General features: G+C 19.6%; 1 protein-coding gene across 2 annotated transcripts in view; it reads left to right on the top strand.

The window, feature by feature from the left end:
• Positions 1-9,893: 9,893 nt before the first annotated feature.
• LOC122717591 (F-box only protein 43-like) overlaps positions 9,894-20,082 on the top strand; it is a 57,296-nt gene continuing 47,107 nt past the window's right edge. For both annotated transcript variants that reach the window (XM_043941812.1, XM_043941813.1), the window contains exon 1: positions 9,894-10,887. In XM_043941812.1, coding sequence (XP_043797747.1) covers positions 10,060-10,887 — 828 coding nt within the window. In that variant the 5' untranslated portion in view covers positions 9,894-10,059. The remainder of the gene's footprint in view (positions 10,888-20,082) is intronic.

Raw genomic sequence — 20,082 nt, 5'->3', positions numbered from 1 at the left:
TACATACATATATAAATTTATTTATAATAATATATATAATAATAATATATATAAAATATAATAAATAATAAGTATTTACCTCAAATTAATGATTAATATGTAATATTATACATTTTTACGAACACGTGTATTCACATGTGTATCCATTTCTTCTTTTTAAAATTTCTAATAATCAAATATATATATAATATATTTATATACTTCATTTAGCACATATTACATTATAAAATATACATTACATTATTATATTAAGTAATATTTTAATATAAAGTCACATATGAATATAATATTGAATGTAATATAATACGAAACATACAGTTCCGCAATTCAACTATGAATAACATTTGAATTCCTATAAAATAAGTTACGTTACTATACTAACACAAATTTATACTGTTCGTTGATTGGTTACCATAGAACTTTATATAAGATATGCGCGCTATATTGCGCAGAAATCTTGCTACTATGATTCAATGTGGACCATATGAATTGTTCAAAATTGCAATATAATTTTTTTTCATTCCTAAACAAATTATTCAGTGATATTAATTATATCTGTTACTAGAAATACATATTATGAAAGCCTCAGGATGTATATGTAATATATATTCTGTTTTAGAATTCTTTTAGAAAAAAAAAACTATAAATATTAATCTTTAATTCTTTTTCTTGAAAATTTAATTTTCTTTTTGAAAATTTTAAACAATCATTAAATGAAATCTTTGAATTTATTAAATGGAATTATTTATAAAGGAATTACATAATTTCTTCTAGAATAAAGAATATGAGACTGTTAGTTAAAGTCGAGATTAAAATCGATACCAATGATTGTTTATTTTTAATCTTGTGAACGTTCGAAGATCAAAAGTAATAAATATTGATGTTATGAAATGATGAATAGTTTAACAAAAATTAAAAATTTTTCTATTTGTTTATCTATTTGTTTTTAAAAATTATATTAATTTATTTTTGATGAAAATATATATAATAAATATATGCATATATTCTTCAGCATTTGTATCATAGTATGAATAAAATTTACAACTTCCGAATAATATGTACATTAATACTATATTTCCATATTTTAATTATGAAAAATTATAACGATATCACATCCAAAGATTAAATTATATCATACTTCTTTGCAATTTTAAATATCAATAAAAATTTGAATTCAACATAAGAATTTTTACTATATTATTAAATAATGTTTATTAATTATTAATAAATGTTTACATAAATATGTTAAAATATATAAAATAAAAAATATATTTATATAGAGTAAAGAATAAATATTTTAAAATATAAATTATCTATTTATTATATTATTATCTATCTATTTATAATGAACTATCCATTAAAAATCAAAACTCATAAAAATATATATGATTAATTTAAATTTGTAAAAAATTAGGAATAAGCAAGATCAATTGTTAGTTTATATTTTTATAATTATTTATTTGTTAAATTAAAAAAAAGTTAAACATGTTAATACATAGTAAAAAGAATTTTTACTATTAAATTAAATCAACTAAATAATATTACAGAATTTTTAGCATTTAAGAATGATATATCAATAGCAATTCAAGAATTTCTTCGAATACCAATTATGAAATTTGAAATAATATCAACATTAATAGAATTAAATAATTTTCACTAAATGAACATATATATTATATATTATATAGTATAAATAGTATTATATTAAATTATATAATAATTATATAGATTACATAATATATATATTATATTATATCGTTTATATATTATATATATGATCGCAATACGTACTTTATATATATATATATATATATATATATATACACATTTTTCTTTATAACTCTTTAAATTACTGTTTCACATGCAAAAACTCATAATTCGTGACGAATAGTTTGCAAACAATAAAAGATAGTAAATTGATAGAAACAATTATTGATTATGATTAGTAATTTGTGAAAAAAATTCTCGTACATAGAAGCTTGCGAACAAAGATCTACGAAATTTTAATATATATATATATATATATATATTTATTTACATATGTATATTCGTAAGGTACAAGGTCGATTCTAAAGTCCAAAATAAATAAAAGTTGATATACAAAATTGTCAGTTGAGATTTATACTGATAAAATTATATGTTATAATTTTTAATATTCTTCTTGCAATTTAATTCTTGATGCAATTTATCCAAATTTTACATATATATCTATATAAAATATTTTTTATTTAATAATATAGAAGATCAATCATATATTAACATTTTATTATAAATTTGATATCCATTATTATATATATTTTTTTTACAAATTTGATTCATTTATATAAAAAGTGTGATTTAAAAAATAATAGCATATGAAAAAATGGATTATACGAATTTTTTTTGTTTACAAATGGAATGATATTTTTGTATCCTGAATCTAAATTTAATCGCAAAAATTGTTTATCATATTAAATTTACAGAATAAAATTTATTGATTTTTGTTATATTCAAAATTATTCTAGAGAAAATAATTTTCTTTTAATATTTTTGCTAATTACATCATATCGTTATTATCGTATACAGTATCGTTCACTTGTAAAATTAAATTTGATTTATTACCATAGAAAGAATCTCTTTTGTCAAGATTATATCATAGTTATTATATATATATAATATAATATCTGAAATTATTTCATTTAATCTACTATAACAAAAAAAGAATTTATAAAAATTCTAGTTTACTTTCTAAAATAGAAAACTAATAAAATTTGTATTTCAAACATTTAAAATAAATATTTTTGTTATTGTTTTGTTTTTGTTATTTCTGTTATTGTGATATTAATTATGTTAAATATTGATTGATACAATAATTTATGATTTATGATATATTTTTGAATAAACTAATTAGAACATTAAAAATAAAAACCTAAAATTGTCTTCATTAAAATAATAACAAATAATAATTTATTAATGTTTCATGTTTCTTAAAAAAATCATTTTTTATTATTAAATATTTTTCTAAGTTTCTTGTTTTCAGTTTTTTTGTTGTCAACAACAAATATAGATTTAAAACTGAAACAAAATCTAAGTACATTTCTCACACTATATTGCTTCAGTATAGATAAAATATTTTTATTAATTGGAAACATTTTCATCAAAAAACAACAAAAAGTTCTTTGTTATTACTTCAATATATATGTACATACATAGCTTAGCATTTGGATTTTGTAGCAATTAGATAAATAGTAAGCAGTAAACAATTAAATAGATAGATAGTAAGCAGTGTAAGTATACTCAATAAAAAATTTTTGAAATTGTTATAATTTTGTAAAACAAAATCATACAATAATCAATTCTGAATTCATTTTAATGAAATCTTTATTTTCACAATCCTGAATTGAATTTCACATTTTTTTTTTAATATTTTTATATAAATATATTTAATATTTATTATATAATAATCATATATAATATCAATAAATATTATTATATATTATTATTATTATTATATATCATTATAATTTATATATTATATATTAATATTATATATTATAATTATATATTATATATTATTATATAATAATAAATAATAAATAATAAATAATTTTTATATCAAATAAACATATTTTTTTTTTAAATTTAAAAAATTTATTAGCTATTAAAGTTATTGAAAAATTTTTGATTGAATCCAATAATAATAAAATATTATTATTATATAAAATATTATTATTATTATATTAAAATAATAAAATATTATTATTATAATAATATAATTATAATTATAATAATTAATATAATAATATTATAATAAAAATTGAAGATTAAAATTTCTCCTTTAATAATAATTTCTTAACTTATTGTGCAATTTTTTTAAATTATTAAATTTAAAAAAATATAGCCAAAAAATGAAATTTTAACATTTTTTAAAAAAATATTTAAATATTTTAATTTTCATTTTTAAACATAACCAAGATTAAATATTAATTCGAACACAAATTGACAGAATAAAAGAATCTTTTTAAATAAATTATTAATCATAGCAGATTTTGAAATGATAGTAAGCTCTATGTTATTTACTTATAATTATTTATTATTTTAGAAATATTAGCATATTATTCTAACGTCCTTTGATTTAAGAATAAATATCGACAGCAAGACAAATGATAGACAACCATTGTACAAACCAATAAAAACTACTTATTTACATGATATATATTTGATATATATTTATATTACGTTGATATATATTTGAATACATTGGCTTAATATATAAAAAAAAAGATATCAATATCTAAAAATAATACTAATTATTTAAAATTTTGATACATATTAATATTTATTATTGAATCCGGTAATTAATATTATTTGGTATTGGATCATTCGAATATTATCAATATTTAATATCAATATAATAATAAATATTAAAAAATATTTTACTATTTTAGTGTTATTTTAATGTTATTTTAATGTTATTTTCGTGTTTATAACGTTATCAAATAACATAGAATAAAAAAGATTATAACAACATTCTTCCTGTGAGAGAAAAAGGTTTGTCTGAATCAAAAATCGAATGTTAATCTTTTATGAGCTATTGTTCTTAATATTTTGAAAAGAAAATTTTCATTTATTTCAACTAATATTGTAACCTTATCCTGATAAATGCAAATTGATATTATATTGAAATTTAACTTTTAACTTTTAAATCAAAAATCTTTCTTATAAATATTGTTTTTAATGTAGTATAAGTAAGTCATTTGCAAATTAGATCTGTATTAAAATTTTATATTAAATATATTATAATTATATATATATTGTATATATTATATATATTATAATTTTAATTACAATTATAATTTTATATTATATGATATTATAAAATTAAGTTTAAAAAATTAAATGATATTAAAAAATATAATGTCATTTTATAAAATATAAGAATATTAACATTTTGCTAATATCACTATTAGTTTTCTTTGTAAAAGATAATTTTCTAAGTAAAAATATATTGCTTAAAATGTTTTATATCAGATGATTTGTATAATTGATAAAATTTTGATAAATAAAATAAAAATTTTATTATAAGGTTTAATAAAATAAAATAATTATAAATTTTATTAAAAACTATGAAAAATATTTTAATCAATATTAAAATTCTTTAAAATAATATAAATATATATAGATTATAATTATAAATATAAAAATATAATTTATATAATTTATAATAAATTATGTCAGGAATAAATATTTTTATTAAAAATTACTTAATTCTTATATTTATCTTATATCAAATAATTATTAAATATTTGTTAAAGAAAATAACTTATTCATTATATTTATATCTATATTTATATGATACATGTATATAATACATGTATATTATTATTTATATGTTTTTTTGTACATAATTCCATATCTTCTCTACATTTAATTGAATTTTTTGCTTATATTTTAAAGTAATATTCCACAAATAGAGTAAAAAGAATTATACAAATCTAAAACGTAATATGTAAAAATTAATATTGTATACTATTTTTATAATAAAAAAAATTTATAATATTCTAATTGATTCTAGAATTTTTCATTTTAATATTAATCTAAAAGTAGAAATGATTTATTAATCTCAGTTTCTGAAAAATACCAAATTTTGTAAAATATATACAAATATATGTATAATTTTACTTAAAAATAAAATGTTAAATGAAAATTAAACACATTAGAATGTTTAGAATTTCACTTTAAACAATAAAGGAGAATTCTTTGAACATATAAGTGTCAAACTCATAAAGCATTTTATATTTTTATCTTTTAAAAAGTTATTTTTATAAAAAGTTGCACAAATAATTTATACACAAATAATTAATACATTTTTATATTTTTATAAAATATTGTTTATTTTGTAAGAATTTGTTATGCAATATTAAATCTTTAGACATTTTTGAAGAAAAAACTATTCAAAAAAAAAAATTAAAACAATTTTGATATCATAAAATGTATTATAAAATTAATAATAATTTTTTTTCTTTCTTTGTTTCTTAAAATAAAAGATATATTTAAATAATTTTAAGTTTTATAAAATATTAATATTTAAAACAATATAATATACTGACATTTATTTAAATAAATAATATAAAAATTCATAATATAATATATTATTTTATATATTCATTAATATTGTAATTCAATTTATGTAAATTATATAATTGAAGAAAATAAAAAGAATAAATATTTATATAAGATTCATTATTTTTTTAAAATACGTATTGTTATTTATTTAATTGTAGTTTATAAAATGTGAGATTATTAATATTTATTTATATGTTATAATACATACCTTCGTATATATATATCACAAATTGTTTTACTTTTGATTCTGATTCTATTTTTATTATATTTTTACCAAAAAATTTTTACCAAAAAACACATGATAAAATTTGTATGAAAATTTGAATACTTCAAACAATTTAAAAGTACACGTAAGTATACTAAAATAAAAAGTAGAATCTAGATAAAGAAATCTCATACTAGATAAAAAAATTTGTGTGAAAATTCATATCAAACTATTTAGAAGTACATATATGTATAAAGATAGAGTGTAGACTATATGCACACAATTAATTACATTAATTATACTTAAACAACTAATTATAGAAAATGATACTACTATGTATAAAATATATTGATATTAGTATACCTCTCCTAATTAAAATAATCTAAGATCTTTGAATCTTAAAATAATCAAAATATACATTACTTACAATTTTATTTTATTCTTTTCAATTTTTAAATTTTCTACTTACAAATATGATTTAATTTAATGTTTTAAAATGAAATGAAATAGTTCTTATAATCAGATATATTTATGATTTTGAACAATTTATTCTTAATATTCTTTGAAATATTTCTTTTGTGATAATATAGAATTTGAAAAATAAATAAGTAAATTAATAAAAAAAAAATATATTGAATTTTCTGTAATTTTCTATAATATATTTTGAATAAAACATTTTTAATTTTGAATCTATATATTTGCACTTCTATTAATTTAAGACAAGAATGTAAAATTGACATTATAACAATATAAAGTATAGTTTATATATATTTAAATATATATATTATGATAATATATTATAGTATAATATATAATAAATATATTAATGATTTAAATTTTTAAAGAAACTATATGATGAATTTTTGAACAAAAACAATTTTTTATTTTATAATATTCTATAATAATATTTTATGTTTAAAAATCTGAGAAAATATGTATTTTTTAAAATTTATTAAGTTTATATCATAAAATTTATTTAATTAAAATTATGAAATGAATTGATTTACGGAATAAAACATATATAAAAATTTTATATATAATATGTCATAAATAATACTTATTTTAAATATTTGATCAGATTCAAAATGTATTCAAAATTGCAAAATAAAAATCCATAATTTTTTGATAATAAAAATAATTTTGCTTTAATAGGTAATTATCTTGTACATAAAAGGAAAATAAAATCATATTCATTTAATTAATATTTTCAAAAATAAAAAGAAAATTGTTTTTACATTTATTTTGTTTTGTTATATTATATAATTGAGTTAATGCAAGACATTAAAAGCATAATATTTTCAAAATCATTGTTTCAATTAAATCTTTCATAATAATTTTTAAGAATAAGAATAAAGAAATATATTTTAATCTGAAGTTTTATTGCTTATATTTATAAGCAAATTTTGAAAAAACTGTAGAACTTTTTCACAAATTTTATTTATAATATGAACTTTAAAACTTTTTTAAAAAATATTTTCATTATTAATTTTAATTTTTATAAAAAAAAATTTTTGAAAATAATTTTAAATATAAAGTTTTAAATATAAACATAAAAATAAAAATTTTTTATATTTACAATAATAAATAAATTTTCGATCAATATAACAAGTATGTAATAAATAATATTACAATGAAATTAAAAAATATATATCATATCTTTTTTTATAAACATATTAATAATTACAATTATAATAATTTAATAAATATAATAATGTTATCTTAAAAAATTATTTGTATAACGATTTTATAATTATAATATAATATATTGTAATAAAATTAATATCTATTAGTATTATATCATCATATTATATCATTATTATATCATATTATAATTTACTTTTGATATTTTAATAAATAATTTATTTCCACGAAACTTTTATTATATTATTGATTCTAAAATATTATAAAAACACTTTTTAAAAAGTTTTTATAGAATGATAACGTTATTTTCCATAAAAATTTTATAAAAACCAATATTCTCTTAAATGAAATATACAAGAAAATTCGAAAATTAAAAAATAAAATTTTTTTAAATTAAAATAACTATTTATTTCGATTTTTGTTTACAAGACAATCTCTTCTATATTTTATTTATTTTATACTAAAATGTAATTTTAATTCTAACCACTATGAATGTTATAATCTTATTCTTCTACTGAATCGATAACGTTGAGAGTGACATTAAAATGATAATGATTTTGAAGCTTTCTATCCAAAAATAATATTATAAAATAAAAAAATTGTTATACATAGATTTTATTTATGCATTATATTATGTTTAATGTTTATATAATAAATATTTGTTTTTATACAAAATATTATTAATCTTTGATGGAAATTATTTGACTATAGATAACAGAAATGTGATTACATTCCGTTTACATATCATCATACATTAGTTTATAGTTATCAAAGTTATTAGATGTTGATAAAAATGATAACATGAATAAAATTTTATTTCAATAATGTCGATAAATGATGATTTTTTATAATTATAAAGTAATTGGTAATCAACATAATTTTCATTTCCTTTTTTTTTATATATTATCTTTGAGAAATTAAAAATTATTTATTTATTATATTTATTATTTTTATTATATTATTTATTATATTTTATGGAAAAAATCGTCTTTAAAATCTAATATTTCAATTCATTTCATTTTTTTTATTGTAATATTGTAATATAATTTTTTTTATTGTAATTTATTATAATATTAATAATATTATTAATATTATTTATTATAATATTAATATGAAACAAAATAATTTATATTGTATTAAATCTTAGTTTTTTCTTTATTTTATGTGATAAAATAAGCAGAAATGAAAAATATTTAAGCTTAGCATATTAATATTTAAAATTAAATATTTTTTTCTTTTATAAAAATAATATCAATAAATCATTGAAATTCTATCGATTTACTGCAATGTTTTTCAAATAATATAAAAATATAAGAAAATATATTTATATAATAATATTAAATAATATATTTTTATTAATATAATTTTATATTAAAAATTATATTATTAATATAATTTTTGTAAATTCATGGATTTAAATACATTATATTCAAAATAATTTTTTATATTTATTAATAATGTATTATTAATATATATATAATAAAAGATAAAAAATATAATATTACGTAATATATAATTATAGGATTTATATAATTAATATATCATTTATATAATGATTTTAATATATAAAAAACTAAATATTTTTTTTATTTTACTACAATAATACATAAATATTAGTTAATAGAAAGAAAAAATATAGTAAAAAAGATTTAAGATAGTAAATTTCAATTTCTGTATGCGCGCTTGAAAGAGAAACGAGAAATCAAGAGGTCTCCCCAGCAACAGAATTTAATAAGTCCAGCAACAACCACTAGAGGTGATAGTATCGCTAACGCGGTTGAGATGTCGAACCAATGGTAGCACTTGGCAACGAACGGCGGGATCAGTCAGGTTAGCCCATTGGTCGGGCAATCGCCAAGGGAGCTACGGTGGGACAACGGATAAACAGATTTCAAAGTTTCGAAGTGCTTGCAATGTGGTGCGTAGTAAGCCGCTGAAACGTCAACGAGGTGAAACGTATTCAAACTATTTTGTTTCGTTTCCTGTGATAAATCATAGGAAAGAAATTTAATATGTTTTTTATTCGGAAACAGTTCGTAATTGTGTTTAAGAAGAGGTAGTTCCACCGGTATTTGTTGAAACAGATTCTCTCCTTAAAAAGCACGGAGATGGATGAAATAGAAAACGTAAATATTACCGAAACACCTCGCATCACGATAAATGCGAGCAGTCGCAATTCTCATGATAGTGTCGATAGTGGTTACTTGACTCTTCTTTCACCGCCACCATCACCGTCAGTGCCTTCATCTTCGTTTATAGCCTCCGAACCCATCGAGGAAGATGTGGAAATGAAACTAGTCATCGTGCCTCAGAGCACACCCCAGGTAACTACTTCACCTAGACGGAAGACACCACCACCACCTCCACGTATTGTTATTTCGCCGACCTGTAGAAAAGCTAGTCCCGCTATTAGTTCGGCAGACAATCAGAAATTAAGCAAGCTCTCTATCACGTATCTTGCTGCTATCAAGCCAAAGAGGTTGGATTTCAGTCATCGTGTCATATCTGCTGCTTTACATCATAGTAGAGCTACTCCAGATTATACAGGTAGAGAAACGGTGGATATATTGGCACTTCTTGGAGACAAAAGCAATCATTGGAGAATAGTTTCTAAAATATTGTCTTTCCTTGGACCTCAGGACCTTTGTTCCATTAGTATGGTGTCTAAAACATGGAGGAGAATCTGTTTCAGTGATTCTAGGGCCAATGTGAGAAGACTAACTCATATAATACTCAGACAGAATGCTAAAGAGAATTTAAAATTAATCAAAAAATCAAAAATAGAAGGAGACATTCAAAGCAGTCCTAGAAGTAGATACGCTAGGAAAGGATACTTATTAGAAGTGCAAAATCTTCTTCAAGTACAGGGAAATAAACGGCCACCTAGCAGTCCACCTGTTTCTCCAAGCAAAGTAAAATTCCACTCTTTTGTCAAGGTAAGTAAGTTTTTTATTTTTTCAAATATATTTGTAAGATAGTAGTTATAATGAGATTAAGATATCAAATATATATTATAAATATATATTATATAAAATAATTTATAAAAAATATTATATGAAAAAGTTTATGGAATAATATGAATAATAATATAGAAGATTATACAAAAAATAATTTCAAAATAGTAATGTTAGATATTATTCTAATATATAATAATATATATTAGAATAAACTTTTATCATATATGATTTTTATTTTATACAAAATAAATTATAGATAAAATTAGATAAATATATTAAAATTATTTAATGTTTTTTTCTGTAGAGTTAAATATTAAATTATTTAATTTTACTTTTTTATAAAATTATTTTTTATAAATATTAAATTAAATTTTTATAATTTTACAACTAAAAAGTAAATTCAATTCTATAAAATATATATAATAAAAAATTAAATTAAATAACTAGTTCATTAACCTATTTGTACGAACGTGAGAAAAGTGTAGTTACTATATAATGTATAATGCGCAAACGTTGCGTATTTAAACGATACACAAAGTTTCTGTCTGAGGATCGTATTCGATCCCTGTAAAGAGAGAATTATATGTTCTACACTAACAAGGGAGTTATATTCTTCTCTCTTATCATAAAACTTATTCTAACGGTTAGATATTTGAGCATTACAGCCAAATTTTAATAATAATTTATTATATTTTTATTATTAAAAATTGAAACTCAAAAAAAATATTTCAATTAAAATTTGCTATAATACAATTATTAATTTAGGAAAAATATGATTATCACTTTAATTTTCACACATATTCACTTTAATTTTAGAATTAAAATTTAAATTCATATTATTGAAACGTATGCAAACATTATTGTTCATTTTTAACGAGTTATAATTAAATTTCAAGAAATTTCATTCTTGTCATATTATAGCTATTGCTAATAGAATAATATATTATAAATTATGTTTTAAATATATTTTTTAAATTTTATAAAAATATTTTTATTTTGAGAAATTTTTTATCATTAAATTGTTAAATTTCTGTACATATGTATACGTTATAATATATATTCTTAAATTGAGACTTTTGAAATTAATTCAAAAAATATTATTTAAAATCAGCAAATATATCGAAAATACTATTAATTTTAATGTATAATATAATTTTTATCTATATAAAAATTTTTTAATTATTTGTTTGTTATTAATTTATACATTTTAATAAAATTAAAATAATGTTAATTTTAATCTTTAATTAAAATATCCACATATTTATCTGCGGAAATTATATTGTGGTCTGTGATATGTTATATGTGTTGTAGTTAATATGATTGTTTGCAAGCTAAAGGTATTGTAATAAGAAGTGGAAATAAGCATATTATAAACATATATACTAATATATTTTGTTCTTTTTTGAATAATAAACGATCTATATTACTTTTGCAACTTCGATTAACGAGAAAATTGTAATGTGACGAAGAGAGATATCGGATATGAAATATCGTCAGACGTATCTAAACCTGTAATTAGGTTGCTTATATTTTTTTTCTTTCGTCGTCATTATACCTATCTGAAGTTATGTTTTTATGAACAGAATTTTTTTTAAAGAATAATTATGTGGATAGTAATCGACTAGAATCGACTCAGTCTAAAATTTTTTTAATAATCCTACTGTGAGGCAGTATACATCTCAGCGGCGTAATTTGCACATGAGTGAACGAACGAATTCGAATTAAACAACATAATTGTTTCGTTGGTGAAATTATCTGTTTGACATTGATTTATTGTAATTTCTTCTTTGAAACGCCGCTTGCTCGTCAACCGCGACGGTAGATATGTTCAACCCTGAAAAATTACCCTCTCGCAATGGATGACCTTCTTGGAACGTATGTATAACAAATTTTGCATTCTTTAGAAATTTGCTTTCTTAATTTGATAGCATTGAGATGCAAAGTATACATATATTTCTTGTTATAAAATTTGTTATAAAATTTAATCAAAGTTATTATATATGATTTATTATAATTTATATAAAATATAAATTATATTTTGTTTCTATAGAATATATTATATTAATTTATATTAGTAGATTTTTTCATATATATAAATATATATATATATATAAAGAACCTACTAATATATTATTTATCCTAGAAATATTCATTTTAATAATATTTACGAAATATGATAAATTTATTGATATAATAAATTTTATAATCTTTTCCTAAAATCTTCAAATATTTATGAATATACTACTGGTTTCTTTTATTCCTTATTTTTCAAACGAATAGATCTACGGATAATATTTTTATATTGGCTGCATTGTGAACACTTTACTAGTGTTTCTACTGTTTCTTTACTCGTTTTTATTGCACATTTTACACGCTCAGTTATTATTGATAAAATGAAAGTGCACTTGTCTTTTATTGTTTACCTTAATATATACCTGAAAATTGTGTTATGATCTTTTGTATGCAAAGGATATATTTGGATCTATGTATATTATATTTTGCTTTGCATTTTTGATCCAATATTAAAATTCTAATACAAATATATTACAATTATTGTGTCTTATATTTATTATTTATTAATTAATGAAGCAAAACAATCGAAAAATAGAAAAAAAATAAAAAATAAAGAGAAAATAAACTTTATAGTATACAGTTAACAGTATAATATAAAATATATATTCAATTTATTTGATATTTGCTCTATTTTCTTTCATTATATAATGTAATCTAATTATATTTATATTTTGTTCCATTATATATAAATAATAATTTTTATTTATATATAAAAATATAAATAAATTATTCATAAATATCTTTTGTATAAATATATAAATTGAACAAAGATCAATTTTTATGTTTGTATGCAGAAATTTTGTAATTAATCTCTTATATATTATCATATATAAATGATTAATATGATTATAGCGATAATTTCAGTGATACGAATGATATCCTAGGTCATTTGTGAGCCCTGCTACAATATATTTTTAAAAGAAATTTTATTATTAAAATCATATTAACAAAAATTATACTATTATTAAAATAGAATGCTTGAAAAAAATTAATTATTTTTTATTAATTCAAATTTCCATTTTTTGGCTACACTAAAATATTTTATTAAAAATATTATATATATAATAAATATAATACATATAATAAAATATATATATATATAAATATATAATAAATATATATAATAAATTTTAATAAAATTTTTTTCTATTTCTATATTTCTTATAAAAAATCTTTTTTCTATATTTCTTATAAAAAATTTATATTTGCTTAATATTATAATTTTCATAATAAAAATCAAACAATAACAAGTTCTCAAAATAAATATAATTATTCTATAATTATTTGCATGCTGGAGAAATGGCAAATATTACAATTTTTTTACAAAAATTTTAATTTTGTAATGAAAAATATTTTATTTTTTTTATTTTTTTATGTGATCAGTATATTTTAGTAGTCGTCATTATTTTAAAAATGATCGTTTTTTCATAACAAATATACTCAACAAATATCAAAAATTAAAATTGACAAATCAATAAAGAATATATAAATAATTAAAAAAATTTTTATTCTTCAACAATATCTTTTTCTAACAATATATATATAAAATATTTTCGAATTATCGAATTCAGATTATGCAATCGGATCTTTCATTTATTATATTATTTCTCGTCAAAGTGCTAGGTGATTCCATTTTAGGGGAGAGAAAATACATGCAGACTCGTTTTCTTTCATTCATAGGAGCGAGCACGTTAATAATAACGTGTCTATACTTTGGAGTAGTACGTCAACTACCTGCCATTAGCACCTTCAGCTTTCGCTAGTGTGTATTTCTTCTCGCTTTAAATTACGATAGCGGTAGATTAGGAAGGGTAGACGCTTTGTTATCATTATGCGAGTAACAAAAGCTCTCGCGCATGATGGCATGCGGCACTTCAAGGTCTTTTGTGTTGCACGCGATAACAAAGTATTCATTAGCTTGTTTATCAAACGAATTATCATTTCATACCGCAAATTAATTTGTTGCAATCTTAAACAGTCATCTAACTTCACGTCAATTGGTAAATTTTTTCACAGTATTTTTTGTTGCCTAATACTGTGATAACTATCATATAAACATAAATATTAATATGATATATATATATATCTTTCTTATATTATGTTGCAATGTTAAAATATAAACATGAATAACATAATACAATGGAACATCGGTTATTTGAAGATTCAAATGACTGATTGTTTGAGTAGGATAAGTATATTAGGATATGTATGTATATTTAAATGTGTATATTTAATACTATTAATTATATTCTGGAATAAATGTTTTAAAAATGATTAAATTATTTTTTGTGTTATATATTTTTATACGTATTTATATACGTGTTTTTGAACATAATAAACATCTATTTGAAAATTATTATATTAATCTATTTATTTAATTTTTATTTTGTTTTATGATATTTATTCATAATAAATTTGATTCTTTCTGACTAATTATTATAAAAATTGATGAATTATTTATTTTTATAAATTATCCTCAAAACTGTATATTTGATCGGTATGAGAAATAAAAATCGTATAAAAGAAATATAAATATATGCATATGAAAAAATGTAAAAAAAAAAATGTAAAAAAATCTTGTAAGTAGTGATTTAACGAAAATCTAACGATATATTTTTAAAGAAATCATATCAAAATTTTTAATTCAAATTTTATTTATTTTTATTTATAATTTTATAATATAAATTTTTCCCTTCAAGATTAATTCTAATTTACAATTTATAATCAAAGATTATTAATTATTTTTCATAAAGAAAATGATATATTAATTCAAAAATATAAATGAAAAAAAATATTAATTAAATTTATTCGTTATTTCATGACAATATAACATAAGAAATTAAATCATTTATATTAATTGAAAAATTTTTTATCACATTAATGAAAAGATAATAAATAATATTCTAATTTTAGCAATTCAATAATTCGAATGTTACATCAAAACAAATGAATAATACTTTGAATATCTCTCACTAATAACAATAAATTAAATTAATCGAATCAATTATGTGTAATAATATTAACTTTATTCGATAAGAACAAGATATATCGAATTATTCAACTAAACTTTGGTTAATATCATTTTCAATAAAACTATAAATATCAATAGATTTATTAATAGAATGTGAATGTATTAAAATTATGTAAAATTTAAATACAATATGCATTTACAAAATGACATAAAAAATAATTCAAAATATTCAAAATATATGTCATATATTCATATATATATATATATATATATATATATTCAAATATAATCATATGATATATGTTATAATGTCATTTCACTTTTTTTTATCATATCATAATCAAAAACAAGAATATTTCAAATCTTCATTACTGAAACTACGATTATTATAATATAGTTTACTTTTCTATTTTTTCCTTCAAAAATCACAAAATAAATCAAAGTGAATTTTATTTCGATAAGCGTACACAAAACTTTCGTATCATATAAAACGTTTATTAAATGAAAGAATAGAAAGAGACAATTACCACAATTACCAGTAACAACAATCATTATGAAAGATTATTTCAATTATCATAATGTAATTTGAATTTACAATCATATTGTCAAAATTCACAATACAAAACTTAATATTCTCATATTTCATATTCGTATCCTTTCCTCTAATGTTTTTTGTTACGAATGACGAGATAATCGTTCGAAACGAGACATAATATCTTATTAATCTATTCGAGTCTAATCGATTTTGCATAATTGACAAGAAACTGGCGCTACCGCGGCTCCCTTCCAAGTGATCTCGATCTAACCGCAAACCCCTCATATAAATATAATTCGCACTTTCTCGAGGGTGGCGCGTGTTAACATTTTCATGCGAATATACACGAACTCCTATACCTTCAATAAAGTGAGTTGTGGGACCGATATATCACAAGGGGAGAAGCTCTCCCTTCTTTCCGCATCACAGACGCAACGAATCTTTACCTTTGGAGGGCAAGCCGACGTTAGCCCTCAGGCAAAAACCGGCCGCAGAGAACAATGCGAATATATTACAGTATTCGATGCTAAAACAAAGAGGCGAGCTACTCTTCTCTTTGTCTTTTACGAGGATTACATCGAGATGCGACACGCCAAACCACCCGTGGTTAACCGAGACTTAGTTCCACGAAAATCGCTGGCTAAACATTTTTTTCTCTTGCACCCTCGAAAATTTCTATCTCCGTGGTATATAACAGCACAGTCGAACATTTCTATCGATAGAGATGTTCGATTTGTCTTTGTAACGGAATCGGGTTAATAAATTCTGTTATTTTATAACGCAAGTACGAATGTATATGTGTATATATTAGTATCAAATCAACATGGCTAAAATTGTAAATGAAACTTTTTTTTAAAATGAATATTGATTAAAATAATTTAAAAATCTTATTGAATAATTTCATACAATTTTTCTTATAATTCTCAATACTAGAGATGCATAAATATTTGTACTGAAAATTATTAATAAATATTTATTCGATAAGAATAAATTTTTTTTTATTCTTTCTTCAACATGTTTTCCAATTTTTTTCATTGTGATCATTTATTCTTTTAATCTTTCAATAAATTTTGTTGTTATAATAAATATATTGTATAAATTTGAAAGTGGATGGATTTTTCTCGAAATAAAAAAAAAAATTTGGTCACATTCTGAATCGTTAATTCTTGTCAATTTTTAATTTAAACGGGAAAAAAAACAATAGTTTCAGAATAATAGCTTGTAACATTTTATGTATCCAGCCATTATATTATTTTTTAGTATTTATGTAGCTTCGCATTTTTTTTTTCTGAGAACAAAAGGTAGTTTCACGATTCGTTACGAATGCGATATTTCTACTATCTATATTACTACTAGCTATACAATATGTATAAAATACTAGGCAAATTGATTTTTCTCAAAACTTTGAGAACTTGAAATCCAAAACTTTACGAAAATATCGAAATTTAAAATGATTATTTTTTTTTTTTTTATTATTATTAAGAACAACTTAATTTTTGAAGAAAATTTTATAATTTTTAATTTCTAGAATCTTTCAAATTCAGTAATTCATAATTAATAAATTATTTTTTACTCATAAAAAATTAAATATTTATTCTTTAGCTAAATTATATGAAACTATATAATTATATGATATATGAAAATAAAATAAAAATAAATTATAGCGATGATACAATTGAATTAAAATGAATCTAATTCAACGTGGATTATTATTAGTTAAATAACAATAAATTGATATCACAATATTTTTATAAATTATTTGAGAATAGAAATTTATTATTTTTATCCAGGTTTTTGAAAATTCGAAAAGTTTCTTGATCCGTTCCTTAAAAATACCATTTAGAATTAATATATTTTTTAAATTCATTTATTTCGAAATATCTTCTCTATCTATCATCTTATATCTCTTATGGTTAATTTTTTTAGTTTCATATAAAAATAAACTATTTTTTTTAAATGTTTATTAATATTTGTGTATAAATATATTTAATATATAAATTTTGGGTTATTCAGATATTTTTTCTATTTTATATTTCTTCTAAGCAATTGAAAATTCATAGTATGTCGCGAATACTTTGTACAGTAAGTCTTTGAATAATACGAATTTAAACAACGTGGAGCAGTCTATTCAAATTGCTTTTATTCTCTGGTATAGGATATATATGGTATAGGATAATCCATAACTCATAAATTATAATTATCAGTAGAAGTAAAAAAAAAAAAGACGAAGATCTACTTACTAACAAATTTCTAACAAATTCGCTGGGACCAGAAAATCGTTCCGGACGTGCTCTATATATTAATTTATATTCTCAACATTTGATGAATAAATAGCGTAAATAATATATGTATAAATAAAATATATGTATTTTTTTTTCCTTATAATTATCTCGAATATATTGGAATCTTCATTATCCGAACTAATGGGGAGAAGAAGAATTAATAAGAAAATTTTTGGATAATGGATCATAAATTTTACTTAGATGAATTATTTTATATTTTGAGGAAAGTAATATATTTATTTATGACAAAATTGAGATAATGATATAAACAATTTTTATTTAAAATTTATATTTTAATAAAGATTCTGTACTTTTTTATTTGTTTAAATGCACAACTTTTTAAATATATATACGAAATATTGTGTATATTTTGCAAATAATTTTTAATAAATATTTACAAAAAGATTCATCGATTTCATTAATTGATGATTTTTTAATATGTTGTCAAGATCATTATATTGAATATTGTTGTAGAGATTGTTTTTGGCAGCTATTTATTAAAAAAATATATGCGGATTTTTTATTACGCAATGAATGGATATTCTTAATTCTCTTGTTTATCAAGAATTAATTATAAGAATTAATTATATATTAGATTCATTAAAAAATAATAAATTATCTAATAATTTAAATTTATATCTAAATTTATTTAAACTTATACAGATAGTTGGATTATCTTCGATCCAGTTGTCTTTATGAAATTAAATAAATTTATATCTACTATAGTATAGATCGAATAAAACTACTCAAATTCTTTTAAAACTACTCAAATACTTTTAAATTCTTATTTTGAAATTTTTTTATTAATTCGAAGATCGTGAATCATTATTTAAATATTTTATATCGTGGATTGTTTTGGTTTCTTTTCTCGGGTAGTCCGTGCATGATACCATAGAAATTTCTTCTCGCGGTAAGAAATTGACATCAATCCCTTTAAAATCGAGATGGTTTTAAAATATACATATTTTTTTTTTTCTTATTTTCGTAAGGATTCGTTACCTTAGGACTTGGGGAGATATCGTGAGAATTTTTCAAAGTGTAAACCTATACGCCAGAAAAACTCGTCGCTCTCGTTTCCAAAAGGACATAAAAGCTTTGTTGTCTGTTCTCGATACGTTAGTTGGTTAAAGAAAATGTGCAATTAAATAATTGCTTGGTCGTTGATCCGTTATGGTTGGTAAGCAATGAAACAGCTTGGAATAATCGTTTCCTTAAAGTCGCTCGAGAACGAAAGACAGTTCTAGGGAGAGGAAGGAAAGAAGGAAGGAAGGAAGAAAGGAAGGAAGAAAAGAATTGTCCCATAATTAGCAACG

The sequence above is a fragment of the Apis laboriosa genome, unplaced genomic scaffold (assembly GCF_014066325.1).
Source record: "Apis laboriosa isolate Shangri-la unplaced genomic scaffold, ASM1406632v1 scaffold53_cov140, whole genome shotgun sequence".
Taxonomy (NCBI): Eukaryota; Metazoa; Arthropoda; class Insecta; order Hymenoptera; family Apidae; genus Apis; species Apis laboriosa.
Note: the sequence above shows the minus strand (reverse complement) of the source record. Positions and strands in the feature narration are given on the sequence as shown.